Below are 16,228 nucleotides of genomic sequence, written 5' to 3'. Positions count from 1 at the left end.
CGCATCGTACGTTCTTCTGAGAAGGTGATCGGTTACAGCCTGCCACCTCTTCAGGACCTGTATGCCTCTAGGACCCAGAGATGTGCAGGTCAGATCAGAGCCGACCCTTCTCACCCTGGACAAGGACTGTTTGTTCCTCTTCCCTCTGGCAGGAGGCTACGGTCCATCCAGACCAGAACCTCCCGTCACAGGAACAGCTTCTTTCCCTCGGCCGTCAGACTGTTGAATTCGTGAACAGCCTTGTTGTTATTCATTTTATTTTATTTTATTTTATTTTATTTTATTTTATTTTTTGTCAGCACTTCATTCCAAAACACTTTCTTAGTTGGTGGGCTCCCCACTGACCATGGCAATACATTTGATTCTGATTTTGATTCTGATTCTGAACATGAGTAAGAAGAGAGTTCCCCACATTCAAGAGCTCAAGGTAGTGAAAACCCATCAAAAGACATGTTTCAACCAATATCCACCAATTCATGGTACCTTGTTTTTATCTTCTAATATACAATGTATTTCACATAAACATGGCTGAGGCAATGGTGTCCAGATCATTTGTTTCGTAGACAAGGTGCATGATGGACATTAGCAATACAGGTACCAGGAAAGAGATGAAGAGGAAGACAACCATTGTGGTGTATAGATGTGACAAGCAGAGACATGAAAAGATGTAAGTTGGGAGGATGGGTTAAGGTGTAAAGAAAAATAAGATTTCCTTGGAATGCATGTCATAAGGTTTTTCAGATGAGAACAAACACCTCATTGGTTCAACAATGTACAAAAACCTGGACCACCCTGGGTTGCCCACCCCTGGACTAAACAAAACCTTAGTTACTCTCAAGCATTCAAAACAGGAGTTTTAGACTGTCACTAAAAGGAGCTCAAGCGTGGAGTTCACCTGAAGCCATGTGCATTATTTAATTGCTTTCCTTACTTTGCTGACTTTTTCTGCAGCTTAATGTTGCTGGGACTGTCAGATGGATTCCCCCCTACACATATTCAAATTCCAAAGTGTGTCAGGTATATGTAGCTGGCAGCTCTGGCAGTCATCAGATTCACACAGCGCTACAGCCCCTAACTATCCTGAACTTTCCAGAGGACTTGGTGTTCAACACGCCTAAGTGCTGTTTCCTGCAGGTCCAGCTAAAGTCAGACCTGCATCAAAATACGGACATCCGAAACTATCATTACATGCATTATATTTATATATCAATAGTTAATGACGCGTACATGTTGATAAAAACTGGTTCCTGAGGTCGAACTGAGTCTTGATGATCAATTGGCCAAAAAGTGACTCAAGTTAAACTAAGTGGAGGAGAGGCAGCCTTGGCCCTGGAAAATGGCTCCCCTTCCTCCTCCGTCCTCCACTCTGCTTCGTTGTTAAAAGGACTGTCATCTCCTAAACACTGTACATTCATGATGAAAGATTAGATTAGATTAGATTAGATTGGATGAAGTAATGAACAGTTGTTTTCTGTAGTGTTGTGTTGTGTTGTGTTCTGTTTCTGGTTGTTTGTATGTTTGTCTTCTCATCCTTCTCTTTGTTCCTCTTCCCTCTGGCAGGAGGAACAGGAACAGCTTTTCCCCCTTGGCTGTCAGAATGATGAATTTGTGTTTTATGTATTATTATTATTATTATTATTATTATTATTATTATTATTATTATTATTATGATGTTTTTTATCCCCACTGACAATGGCATTAAAGCTGATTCTGCTGTTAAAAATTCTGTTACTCTCATCTGAGTTCATTTTATCCTTTGATTCTGTCTTTTGCTGCTTTTTGTTTTATTTGTGTCTAACGTCTTATTCCTGAGTCCCAATTTGACAAAAACAGACACATTTAAGGAGATTTTTAACTTTTTTTTTTTTTAATGAGGATTGGACAGTGGTTTAAACACACAGCTCATGTGTTCAATCCAAGCATCGAGTGTGTTTGTATTAACAGCGATAACAGTTCCAAGAAGAATATTTTGGACAGGGAAGAATCATGTTTACAACCTCGTTCATTTCCAGCATTTTTCCCTGTTATGTTTTTTTTTTTTCATATTTGCAGTGACCTAAACTTCATGACATGTAGTATATGTTTGGGCTATGGCTCCAGCCAGAGACTGAGCTAAACTTTCCCTCGGGTCATCTTCAACCCCAGAGAATACTGAGAAGCAGTGCAGTATCTCATGAAGCAAGCAACACACAGTTTAGATTAGATGGCCTTTATTAGTCAGCTCCCTGTACTCTCCGTTCTTGATGAGACCAATGATCGCAGAGTCAACAGAGAACGTCTGTTGACTCTGCAACAGGATGGGGCGTTGTGGGTGAGGTCAGTCATGTAGAGTGTGAAGAGGAAAGGACACAGAACCGTGCAGAGCGGCGCTCCCGTGCCGCAAAGCAGCGTGACACACAGTCCTCTCATACTGGGATCTATTGGTCAGGCTGTCCAAAATCCAGCTTGTGAGGTGGTGGTCCACACCAGCATGACTCAACTTGTCCCCCAGCAGAGTGGGCTGGATAGTGTGCAAAACATTGGAGAAATCAAAAAACATAATCCTCCGAGTCCTACAGCCTTCTCCAGGAGAGATCAGGATGTGGAGGAGGTACATAATGGCATCTATCACATCGATGGCAGGCTGGAAGGTGAACTGCAGCGGGTCTTCATCAGATGAGATGTGAGTGCTACAAGAGGTTGCTCACCCTACATTCCCCAAGTCTAAGTCTCGGTCGCATTAAAGCCTGAGATGGTCTTGAAGCCCTTCAATACTGTAGATTCCTGTGGTGTTGTTCTCTTCTCCCTGTATACTTTCTACCTCTCACAAATCTTCCTCCTTTCTGCACCTCCTTCAGCTCCTCTTGGTCGCTGTAAAAAAAAAAACCCTCTTCTTCTCCATCAGGAGAGCTTTGCTGTACGTTAGTCGTTGCCATGGCAAACCTGCCTTGGACACACAGTGCAGTCAATTAGTGAGATAGGTTGGTTACCATGGGAACCAGGTAGTGTGGCGAGGAAGCTTTTTTTTTCAGCATTTCATGTATTTTCCTTTTTCACAAATGAGTAAATACACTGCTTAAAAAATAAAGCAACACTAAAATAACATCCTAGATTAAATGTCTGTGTTACATTAAAACGGATATTAAAGGTGTCCTTTCAATAGTTGAATGTGCTGACATCAAAATCACACAAAAATCATCGATGGATCAAATTTATCAGCTGACGTGGGTCTGGATTTGAACTCAAATATGAGGATGATCCGACTTCGATGTAATTTGCTTAAAATACTGTAAGTCAAAATGAAGCTCAGTACAGAGTGTGGTCTCCATGTGCCTGGTGACCCCTCTACAACACCTGGGCATGCTCCTCATGTGACGGTGGAGGGTCTCCAGAATGATCTCCTACCAGTCCTCGACTAAAGCAGCAAGCTGCTGATGCTGGAGGTTGTTGCAGGCTTCCCGGCTTTGCCAGACTGTGTCACGTCTGTCACATGTGCTCAGTGTGAATTTGCTTGCATCTGTGAAGAGCACAGGGCACAAGTGATGAATTTTGCCAATCTTGGTGTTCCCCAGCAAATGCCAAACGTCCTGCACGGTGTTGGCATGTAAAAACAACCCCTACCTGTGGATGTCGGGCCCTCATACTATCCTCATGGAGTCTGTTTCTGACCATTTGTGTGGCCTGCTGGAGGTAATTTTGTAGGGCTCTGGCAGTGCTCTTCCTCCTCCTGGTACAAAGGCAGAGCGAGTGGTCCTGCTGATGGGTTGTTGCCGTTCTACTGCCTCCTCCACATCTCCTGATCTGCTTGCGTTCTTCATGGTAGTGTCTCCATGCCTTGTACAATATGCTGACAGACACAACAAACCTTGTTGCCACAGCTCAACTTGGATCAGCGGCACTACCTGAGTAACTTATGTGGATGGTAGACTCCAGCGAAAGCACTGTAAGAGCACAGTTTGATTTCACAGAGGTATGACTGACCTGGAGTTCTGTATATCTCTGTAGAAATGAGTCGAAGACTATTTAACCACCTGGTCAAGTATGAAGGATGACCAGAGTTGTCAACAACTGAAGGTATAATTCAGGAAGTAAGTTCAGGGACATGTATTATCATGGTTTTTGAAGACTTTACCCTTGTTGCCTGGTGTTCCATTATTCATTATTAAAATTCAGTTAATTGTTGTGTATCAAAGAAACTCAACCTGCACGTATTTGGAAAATATGAGAAACAGTCGTCATGTGGTATGCTGGGGATCAGAAGAAGACCATAAATGATTGAAAACATTTCTGTTATGACACTTTCTGTCCAGTTGCTGCTGCTGCCTCAGAAATAAGGAGGAGCCAATGCTGGTTATTCCTTTGTCATAGAACTCAAGCAGAATTCTTTTGACGGCCTGGTCCACGCCAGTGCAGTTTATTTGGTTCTGCTTATAAGATGGACAATATTAATCTTAAGCCATAAGACATTAGACTTTAATTCTGAGAATCAACGATCTCATCTCAATGCATAATTCACAAAAAAAAATAGCATGTTCTCGACCTTCAGTAAAGGTACTGTCATCTCTTTCAGCAGTTGCACTTATTCTGAATGCACTTTGTTGTTGTAAAATTTATTGACAATTATGAGGTTGAAGACAAAGACATTGTATGTTTGACAATTGGTTAAACAAAACATTGCTGTTGAGGGAGTAATAAACAGTTGAACCAGTCAACAATTTTGGGTTGAAGAATGGGCTGTTTGCATCATTTAAGGAATAATTTTCCATTTCAATCATTCGTAGTTGTTCATGAGCCAGGGGCAATTTAAGAAAACAATAAGGTGCGCAGATGAGGATTGTTATTATTGACACCTTCGATTAAATTGTACAGTAGTTCAGTAGTCCATGTAGTTGCCCAAGGAATAGTTAATGATTTTTTTTCTTCAAAATAAACTTCTAGACCTCATTTAGTGATTGGAGATTGGACAGAGTCATGAAGTTTCTTGTCCACAAGCATGACCATCTGTCTGGAATAGCAGAGTGAAAACAGCACGGACACACACACTGTATCTTCCCATTTTGATCCATACATGACACACATGTGACAATTGATAAAGTCGTACAGGACAAAATGTGTTTTTTTTTTCCATTTACTCCTACATATTTTATGCTCACTAATTGGGCAGCTACGTGTGTTTATTTTTTTCACTAATATGGGCTTGCAATAGCAATAGGACTAGAGAGTAGACTATTTCTTTCATATATTTTGGGTTGTGATCTGATTCTTGTGTATTATGTTGCTGTTCACGGACATGATGAAATTTGCAAAAATCTCTTTAGATATATTTCATTGTTTAAAAGCTCAAGTTCAGATCACTATTAATCAAGGTGCCTGTTAGGTGACATATGGCTTAAAGTTATTACTGTTTCATGAGTTAACAAGGATGCTACTCTATAATGCTGTGGTGCAAACCTCCATTACATCAAAGAAAAATATCAATACATATCTAACATTACTGTTCTGGTTAGATTTTATGCATTGTAGCATTGTCATGGCGAAACAAAATATGGAGATATATAAAGAACAACAACCTAAAACTAAAGATGTGGATAAAATGGCGTGTATCACCGGGGCCTTGTGGACTCTTATGAGTGTAGTGAGTATTGATGTGTGCTGTTGGGTGGATGAAGAATCAAAATTCAATGAAATCGATTTCAATTAAAAAAAAAAAAATTCTCTCATTGGCTTAGAAAGCAGAGAATGTTTTGTGCGTGACCAGGCGGAGGATCACAATTGATGATGAAAGAACAGACACATGAAAAATTGCCTTAAATTTATTTGTTAAAAGAATGAGACTCACTATTCATTACATATCAGGTTTGTGACATTTATTGCATGATGTGGCACAAAAGATGTATATAATAGTTCAGTCAATCGCATGACACCATGTCACACTTGATCTACAGGTGTCACTTAAGCCAGTGTTCGTGCGCGAAGTGGGCAACTTTTTTTTTTTTTGTTCGAGAATCACTGGACTGTTTAATAAGATTCAGGTAACGTCTCTGCTAAAAACACCAAGGCAAACTAACAACACAGGTTCAAGTCATATGGGTCACAACAACCGATTCACAAAATCAAAGGCAGAGTAGCAAAAGATAAAGCATTCTCAAGAGTTGTATGTCCAAGTCAACAATGCAAGGTAAGGATTGTCTGCTCTAACATGACACTTTTTAAACATAATGTGGTAGAAACAGTTACAGCATCAGTGACTGTTCAGAGCGATCCTACTACTGCCTCACTTGTGCAACTCGAAGAACACTAACTCTCAGCCTGGATTGCTCTGAGACTTTTCTGGATGTTCTGCAAAGAGACGCGCATCATCTCTTTGGCCCATTTTCTGGAGTACCAAACACAAGCCACCTCGATGCTCCAGAGCTCAACAAATGTGATTCCAGCAGCCACACGCCACATCCGCACCAACAGGGTGTGTCTTTATTTATGATGTGAGTGTTCCGAAGCATGTGTCTCATTGAACCCTTGATGTGACACAAATTAAATAACTCCCTTAAAAACCATTTAACACGGACAGCAAGCAGAGTTGCAATAAATACACTAAACAAGATCTGTTAACAGGGAGTCTCAACATGTTTGCCAATACACTGACGTGTGTTGTTCTCCAGGACAAAGATCGGGTTACAAAACTTGGCAGTGAACTTGGCACAGATCCAAATCCTGTATCCTGTGGTTACAGAGGGTTGACTAGGCGATGTCTACCAGGTTCCTGGGATTCTATGCCAGCATTCAAAGACAGTATTCACTTTAGAAACTCAGGTCTTGCCTAATACAGTGGGTTTCTCCTGAGAACTTTTCGTGACTTCATGACATGTTTGCAAGAGTTACCTTTGGTAGGCACAGACTGAATGGACCGATTTTGGATTAACAAGATCGAAAATGAACTCGTAATATACAAATGCAAACATCTCAGATAGCTTCCCTTGTGTTGTAAAAATAACACGAGTATGAAAATTCTTGTTAAAAAATGTCCTCAGGGATACGTATACGAAAAAAAATGAAGCAATGGCATCATGTGGGAGCTACACTCCCACCGATGGTCTGGATTTCCCTTTGGTTCATTAAACACAAGCAGGTGACATCTGGTCCTCACTACCCAGAACCAGGTCAGGCCATAGTGTAGCCGTAGCTTCCACAGTGCAACGCCACCAGGAGACGGTCTTTCAGGACTTCCTGGCTGGGATATTCTGGAAGTTTCAGCATGTTGATGCTGCAAAGAGATAAGAGAGAGAATTCTCAGGTTTGGTGAGAAGTACATTCCATGACTTCAGTCTGCATGCTGATGTGATGTGGACCTAGCTCGTGCTGGGTGTTTCACATCTGGTTGTGTGAGCGAGTTCGCCTCGCGCAGCCTACAGACATAACCACACTGAAGCAGTTTTGGTCCAGATTTGACCTCCTCCTGACCAAAGTCGGATTATCGACCCCTTTTTAGACTGGTCCTATAAAATAATCCCGTGGTCACACCTTAGTGTGTTCAGAGTGAATTTGTCCCAAAAGCTGACTCTCAAAAAGGGGGCAGGCCTCACAAGTTCAAATGTTAAACATGCTCTCAAGAAAACACCACCCACTCACAACCTAAATGGTGACAGAAAACATGATGTAGCCAACTGAGAAACAAGGAAGGGGCACGTTGTGACCATTGATCTGATGACGATAGAAACGCAGGCTTTGAATTGGAGTGAATCGCACTCCCAGATCCTGATAGATCATTTTAACATGACAGAAGTGCAGAGAAAGCATAGCTATACGCCATAAAAAAACAAACTCTAGAATGACTATTTAAAAGTCTTCAATTCCAATCAAATTAGTGCATGACAAAGGGAATTCAGTTTGAAAATCATCATCATTTGAATATAGACATGGAGCTTAAAAGGAGAATTTAAAGTAAAATTAATTCATAAAAAAATTAATTAAATAAATAAAAGTTATTATCGCAATTATTCTGATTCATATCATAATCACGATCATTCAACGATTTAAGGTCTTTGTGTCATTGACCTTTTAAACTTTACTGAACAATAAACTACAATAAAACATGCGTAAAATAGAAATGATTACTTTATCACACCCTCATCTTGTAAGTTAAATGTTTCTCTCTAGAAACTCCACTCTGCATGGTCTGGGTTTAGGGAACAGTGGAGACGAGAAAATATTTAGAGTTGAGCAGGCACTTGACTGGGACGCATAGATTTTTCTGTGGTTCTGATGTTGTAAGATGTGATTTCACGGTCCAAGCTCTTTTAGTCATTTCTCATGGGATCACGAGAGAAGAAGTCACTCCTTTGATTCTAAAACTTCTGAGTGCCCTTCCTGCGTCTTTGCAGCATCACGAAAGACAAGGAGCGATTGATTTTATCACCCCTGTATCAGGCTGAGCGCGAGCCATTGTTCTTATGCATTTATCCACTTCCAAATTATAATTGATTTTCCAAACATCTACAACCTGCAGCTATCACTGCTGTTGTGACTGAGAATGCTGGATGAGCGTCTGCTTCTCGAAGGTTCTGATGCTGACTACCATGCCGCTGTTGTACGGACGACCCAGTCTGTAGCTAACAGTGGCTAATGTTAGCGTCCTGCATGTCATGTCAACAGGGGCTCGAGCTCTCTCTCTGACAGGGAGAGACTCGCTCTGAGGCGCTAGTCTGGGTGGCGGGTTCAATGTGCCTTACAGAGCAGCCTCCCAACGGGTCATTTTCACAGGGACGAGGCATGATGCGGCATTTGGGTGCATCGGGACAGAATGAGAGAAGCTGGCGAGACAGGCGTTCGGAGGACGACATAATCGTGATCCCGATAAAATTCGATTAATTGACCAGCCATATTCCCATCACTTGCCGCACCATTGCAAAATGAGTGATGTTGAGCAGGTAGCATAGGTCATAGGGCCAATCTCACTATATATGACATAAACATTATATAACTGATGCACAATAACTTTAATACACAGACCCACATTGGACCCCCAGTTTGCCATTGATAAACTAGCCAGACCGACCTGCCCACTTTAATGAAGTTGGTGGAAAGTAAAGTGAAACACATCATAACTAAATGGGTTCGTACAGCTGCAATATCAGATTAGGAGGAGGGCAAGAGTCTAGTTTTGGTCAGCCATGCAGTCACTTCAGTCTCTTTGTGACCCTTACATCAGACACTCAGGTAATAAGACCAAAACCTACAGTGCCAGATGACAGAAAATTCCAGTTAGAATGCCTGTTTAGGTGACCCTTCCAAAAAAAAAAATGAATGCACAAAATGACAGTTGTATTTTCAAACAAATTCACAATTCTTTGTAGATGACAGGAACATACATAAGAAAGCCAATTCTGGGATAAATGTGCGGGGTTTTGCTCAATGTGCTTTCCCTGAATAGCCAAGTCTGTGTGTATTTTGAATTTGAAGAGAGGGTGACAGTGCCACCCACCCCGCACCACAGGGCTCAGGTTGGAATTCATAATTTGAAAAGGTAATTGCAGTTGTCAAATGCTGTTTTTCTACCACATGCTAAGACACCAACATAGATGAATGACAGCTTTCATTCCACAGTACGGCTTAAAGATTTGGCTCAGTTGAAGACAACTTTCCCGTATTTTTTATTGTTTTATATATCATCATTATTATAATAATTTTATATAAAATTATAATTACATATATCCTATGCTGACACCAAAGGCAGCCTTCACTGTCCCACCATCACCACATGAAGCCATGGGGGGGAGAATGTGTTGCACTTGCATAGGAAACTGATGAAACTGATAAACCTAACCTGACTACACACCTTCACTGCAGGATGATCGTCTTCTTGTTTGACCCACGAAGACTGTGCTACAAAGCTGACAGCTAGCACGACGTCACACTTCAAATCCTTATTTATACTCATGAAGCACCAACCCAAATGCGGTACCAAGTAACTGATCTCCAAAATGTAAACACACAACAAATAATTACTGTTATGAAACAAGCTGAGCTAATGTTACAGATTTGTTTGGGAAGTCCTCAAAAATGGAGCAAAAGAAGGTAAATTATGGACCGTATGCCAACCTTAACACAGTGCAAGGCAGCTGAAGTTGATAGTGAAGGGATTTTTTTTCCCCCTTGTTAATCTGTGTTTGCAGTGGATTAATTAAATTCTCAACGGCATAAATAAAAAGGAACAATAAAAATACAGATGTTCATTTTTTAATAAATGAAAACACTGCCAAGTGATTGCAATGGTTATATGAGTATTAAATTGTCATTTATCCTGCTCCTGTCAGCTCTGCTCTCACTACGATGACAAAAAAATTGAAAAATCAATGGAGCTTCAGGGGCTCCATGGCTTCAGGGGACAATTTGAAAACAGGGAAGGACTTTTTAATTCAACTTGCAGCTTGCTGTAACTGTCTTTTCAATATCACTTAGCCTATCGTGAATGACACGAGCAGCGGTGACAATGTCAGGTGTAATGAAAACAGGTAAGTGATCTTATGGAAGGGTAACAGTTCTCATACCAGGCAAGTATCACCTCCTTGCTACATACAACATACTTTGACCTCGAGAAGACGGAACGCTCAAAGTTCTAATTATGTACTTAAACATTCTGTCCATCACTTCTGACAGTGAAGCTCAGTACCACAGACAAAAAATACTCCCTTGAAAACAAATCACATTTTACCACAAATGAGGGGTTTTAAACCTGAAGTGCTGTTGAGTAATATTGGGACGCCAAAAGGCACAGTTACCTCAGTTCTATGGCACTATGCAGACCGTGAAGAATAATTAGTCATTAATAAATATTGAATAAGATGACTTGAAATACAAGGGCATTTCTGTCATCATTAGCCGTGCAACAGATCATCACTAATAGGAACTATGACTGAAGTGGAAAATGTAGTGCCAGGTGCCCAGAGACAGAAGCCGAGGCTGAGTGGAAGATTTATAAAGATATATAACATATTTTGCACTTTACGTTGTTTTCCTATGATTTAAATGAGTTTTATTTAATGAGCTAAAGTGTTTCTAGACCATGTTATATTTAACTTGGTGACCAAAAAAAAACATTCAATCCATAAGTTGATGCATTGCACCGTGGCTCATCACTAGTTGAACTTCGGAGTGACCAGAGTAGAGTAGTGCTGTGACGTCTGCAGTGAGAAAGGAAGACTGGGCTGGTTACCAGGTACTGGAGGTGGGCAGCATGTTTGATGTGTATGGTACTGCAGCAATGGTGAACTTCTGCAAACCACTGCCACCCATCAGGTAAGCAAAGCCCCCATGTGGAACCCTGGAGCTGTCAAACAGAGGGAAGAAAGGATTCACCGTCAGTCAATGACAGTAAGCTGATGCACTAGCGTTCACACAAAGGTTGTGGCAAATTACAGCTGTGATCACCAAAGCAGAGTTGATAGTTTGCGGAGACAGGAGACCAAACTGTCTATCTCAACACTTTCAAAACAACTAATGAGTCCATCTGTAAATGGATCCAGGGCTCAGTTTGTGAGGTGCCATGACACTCAACAATAAACTCAGTCACAGTGACCTGACCCAGAACAGTTCCCATGTTGCCCTGCAGCCAGTCAACCAATCACTGGGGGTGATGAGTAAAGTAGGAACTATGCAGGAAAACAAGCTTTATGTTGCCAAAATCAGCATCATCACATCACCTAATGAAATTACAGATGTTTTATTTACATTAGTGCTCAAATGGTCTGTTTTCGCCCTTGAGTATAACACCAGCCAACTGTCCAGCGCCGTCTCCACTGATTCAGGTGAGGCAGGAGCTCTGGTCTCAGCGGAGTAAGAGTTGTTTACTGTGATTAAATATTTTGCAGTAAAACCTAAATCAAGTCCAAACCTGCACAGTCATACTACACGATTAATTACTAACTATACAGAAAACTAGACTAGACTAGACTTTTCAGTGCTACTAACATGGAGAGACAAACCTTCCAGTGACGAACTGAAGCATCAGGATTCGTTCTTCCTGGGTCAGACTTCTCACCACTTCCCAGAACCACTGCAAGATTAACAATCAAGTTTCAAGTGCTTCTTAAAAAAGAACGACACAGAGAGTTGAATTCTTTCTGCAACAGAACTGCCTGCATAAGATATTTGCATTGATGCAGCTCAATTCAACGTAAATCGCTTGTGCGGCCAGCCAAGAAGCAGTTTTCTGCTGCAGCGCACTCTCATCCATAGACATCTGGAAAACAGCTCCTAAAACACTTGTCTTGTGCATTTTTTTAAAATTTGAATATTAAAGATTTTATTATTATGTTGAGTAGTAGTAGGAATCAGTCACACGTAAACATTACCAGACGATAATTTGTTGAATCTTAAATCACTTCAAAGGCTCATGGCACAACCTGCATTCACTCAACAACAACCTCACTTAAGCAGATTTTCTCATATCACATGAGTATTAAATCATGTGTGCCCACACCTTTTCAGCATGCAAGCTACTTATAAATTACCATTTGTAAATATATAAATATATTGAGAACTCATTGTTCTTGTTCATTATTTTCCTTCTCGTTCTTGATGAGGCTCACGATCCTGGTGGGATAAAAAGCTTGTTTGCTCGAAAAATTCCATACATTAGACAAATCAGTTATTTTAGCCGCAAAAAAGTTACAGGATTTTTTTGTTTCGTGCGATTTACCAATAGATTGTGATCGACATAATGGGCACCCACATTCAGTTAAAGAAGAGAGTTCTTTTCAAGTCTCTCTCGCCCACTCGCTCACACATGCACATCAATCACAGTCAAGACACTCATTGCCACAATGCTTTCCCCAGCCTCTCACCCTAAACCCAACCATCCAAAACAAACCCATATCCTTGACCAGAAAACGTAACCAAACTGAAACCCAATTATCATGACTTAGTTATGTTAAGTTTTACCCCTCAATATGAAGTTTAGAAAAGTGAGGACCAGGTCTCATGGCCTCATTTCTGAAAACTGTCCTCAGTCAGTCGGTTAAAAACTCTCACAAAGATAGACGTCTAAAAACAAACACGTGTGATGTCTCATTTTGATTCAGTCTTGCAACCAAGATTTCAGATGGCAAAGAACCAAAAGCAATGACTCCAGCAGTGCCATCATGCTGTGGGACTTACTGCAACATGTAGATTGAAGACTTTAAAACATATGTATGAGTCAGAAAAGATAGAAACGTAGAATAGGTGCCCTTTCAACCCAAAGACATCAAACAAGTTACTGTGAAAAGTAATGTTGATGTGAGATTAAATACCACTATTACATTTGATATTAAAATGTTTAAAAATTAGGAGACAACTGTATCTTAAGTTGTTGCCTAGATATCAATGGATGAGCGTATACTGCAACAGAAAACTGCTTCAAGACTGAAAAGAGACCCACCTGAACCACTTGTTCTTGGGAGTCATAACCACTGGTGTATTCTGTGTTTTTCCACCAGTCTTGAACATCGATCTCTGGCATCCCAGAAAGCAGCAGCTCCTGCAAGCATCCGTACAATCACATGACATGTGGGTACTTCATTATCTTAATTCTTCATCAAGCATCCATACAAAGATAACAATTTTGACATTTAAAATATTGTATGGTTAAAAACACATAACTTACAATATATGTTACATTAGAACATTGATGGACACCTTGATCCATTACGCATTTTACGCAAGACATTTTAGTTACACTTTACTTAAAGGTCCCACCTATAATGCATTATCTGTATCCAAAAGTATCTTAATGCATTCATAAGGCTTCAAAGAAGATGTTATGGATGTTCATAATCATGTGCGACAACTTTTAACAAGTTTTATTCAGTATTAAAAGGTGCAGGAGTTCAGTAGTCTTTTCTTATTTTATTTCTATTGATATTACATGGTGAGGTTGGGGTTATGGTTAAGGGCTCCTGATTCTCAATAACTTGATCAAGTTAAATCCTCAACTTCTATCACTTGAGAAACATTGTCAAAAGTTTTTATACATGATCACGACATTTCCAAAATTGAATCCCACAGAAATGCACAGCCAATTGAAATAAACCTTTAAAATTAACATTCAGTTTCTGAGTCAGACAATAGCAGAGTTGTACAGCAAAACGGCTGAAGGAGGTTCAATCATCTGAGAGGCATCTGTTCACCAGTCAATGCAATGGAAATGACTGCATGACCGAAGTATGCACAACCACCACACCTCACTGCTGATCGATGCGGGAGGACAGAGGACACAACACACACAGGAAAGACGAAAAAAAAGAACACATTTGATGGAGTTGATTAGGAAGGCGGTGTCTCAAGGTGACCCTGGCTCCCCTTGCCAGGCACGCTAAATCAATCCCTACATCAGATGCAGACAAGCAGAGGGGAACAAGTAGAGAGTGACAAAGGACGGATGATTTATCGGTAGGTGAATTGTCTCACCAGTTCATACTCGTCAAAAAGCTGAATAAGAGACGGTGGGATGAAGGTATGGAAGCCCTGCAGGAAAGCATTGATCTGCGGTTGGATGGCACGAGTCATCCTCAGCTCAGTGACCAGCTGGACATATTCAGCCTGCACAAACACACATCCAGCGAGGACAATAAGAGAAAAAAAATCCCACAGGCATGAAAAAAAAAAAATCACCTGTCTGCTTCTCACGTTAGTAGAGAGTGCCATCTAGAGGCCAGAGCCAATTGTACACTTTCTAATTAGGAAAGGACTCAGCAGAGCACGGGCAGAGATCAATGGGCTCACAGAGCAGTGATGGCTGAGCCTACTCAAGGTGGACAACATCTGTAGCCACACAGGGCCCCAGGAGTTTCAATTACACACAACAAGAGTTACTGAGAAGATTGTACCATCAATGATTTTTGAGAAAATGTTAACCATTTCATGGGGTTACAAGACTACTTTCTTGGAATAAGTAATGCATTTATTATTATTATTAACAACTGTTATTAGTTCTACTACCACTACAAATAATAATAATAATGATAACAATAATAATAGTAACAATAGTCTTACTTTGTTGTCCTGGGTGACCAGAATGCTAGTGCCTCCCGGTTTGAGTGGCACTTCCTCCATGGCACCAAACACATCAGTCTCTACTGAAAAAGTAAGTTCCAAACCCAAGTCACTGATGTCATTGTCCAAGATCCACTGTAAGTTTTTGGCATAGTCAGGATCAATAGAGGACACATCCTGGTAGTTCACGGGGATGCCTGTCGTGCATGGATGCAGAGCAGATACAGAAAGTTATTAAACATTGTTGGGTGCACATAAGTGGACATAGTTATTCCAACCTGCTGAATTCTTTCGGAAATGACATCCTACCTAGTATGTGCTTGTAGAAGGAGCGGGTGAAATAAATGTTGACCAGCTGTCGATGGTACAGCGCCAGACCAAGGATATGACCAGCAAAACGAAAGTAATTTAGATGGTCTGGGTTCACAGAGGAGTTGCTGTTGGGCTGGAAGGTGGTACCTGTGGATGGACATGCACACAAATACTACTAAACCGCACAGAGGGACTCTTTGGCCCGCTCTACGTTGGATCAAGCTGCAGTACCATCAGCCGACTGAGTGAACAGAGCGTAGTCTGGGTTGATGATTTCATTGGACAGAATGTCAAACCACTCTCGAACAACTCCCTGACCCTGTAACACATATCCATAAATCCTGCATATGTGACATTAACAAAGTTTTCGCGAAACACATCGAGACCCACCATGCCTTCTTCTCCATGGAAGCGGACAGCAATGCCTTGCTTGAGTTTCTCGTTAGTTGATTTGGACACCATCTCACAGCTACTCCGAAATATTGATTCTGGCCAAAGGGAAAACAGGAAATCAGGATGGGACATGACAAAGCTATAACAGGCTTATTCTCAGGACACGAGAAGTTTGTTCTTCTCCAATGGAATACAAGATTACAAACATGATTGCTTCTCACAAAGGCCTTCCTTTTGGGAGGGAAAGTGCCCAACAACTGGTGCTTCATAAATCTAAAGCAACCCCAGGCCACATCCTAGGAAGGGCCAACATCCTAATTTCCATTATTCTATGATATCAAACATTTGGAGTGGTGGCAGTAAAAATGACAAGTAGCAAACTCCACTACTAATAGCTTTGTGATAACCTGTATGAGTTTTTAATCAACAGAGTGAGGATGTTTTTTGGCCGGTCCTCACTTTGTCAAAACTACAAAATAGCTTGGTTATTATAATTGGGTTATAGTTTTGTTAAGAG

General features: G+C 40.9%; 1 protein-coding gene across 5 annotated transcripts in view; it reads right to left on the bottom strand.

Annotated features, from left to right (window-relative positions):
- Positions 1-5,791: 5,791 nt before the first annotated feature.
- The window catches only part of hace1 (HECT domain and ankyrin repeat containing E3 ubiquitin protein ligase 1), a 33,540-nt gene continuing 23,103 nt past the window's right edge, over positions 5,792-16,228 (bottom strand). For all 5 annotated transcript variants that reach the window (XM_053880727.1, XM_053880728.1, XM_053880729.1 and 2 more), the window contains 9 exons: positions 15,709-15,806; positions 15,550-15,637; positions 15,316-15,465; positions 15,007-15,203; positions 14,422-14,553; positions 13,394-13,492; positions 11,958-12,028; positions 11,189-11,302; positions 5,792-7,240 (listed from right to left, as the gene is read on the bottom strand). In XM_053880727.1, the coding sequence (XP_053736702.1) occupies positions 7,138-7,240; positions 11,189-11,302; positions 11,958-12,028; positions 13,394-13,492; positions 14,422-14,553; positions 15,007-15,203; positions 15,316-15,465; positions 15,550-15,637; positions 15,709-15,806 (1,052 nt within the window). In that variant the 3' untranslated portion in view covers positions 5,792-7,137. The remainder of the gene's footprint in view (positions 7,241-11,188; positions 11,303-11,957; positions 12,029-13,393; positions 13,493-14,421; positions 14,554-15,006; positions 15,204-15,315; positions 15,466-15,549; positions 15,638-15,708; positions 15,807-16,228) is intronic.

Source organism: Synchiropus splendidus, chromosome 12 (genome assembly GCF_027744825.2).
Source record: "Synchiropus splendidus isolate RoL2022-P1 chromosome 12, RoL_Sspl_1.0, whole genome shotgun sequence".
NCBI classification, from domain to species: Eukaryota; Metazoa; Chordata; class Actinopteri; order Syngnathiformes; family Callionymidae; genus Synchiropus; species Synchiropus splendidus.
This window is presented reverse-complemented; position numbering and strand designations above follow the sequence as displayed.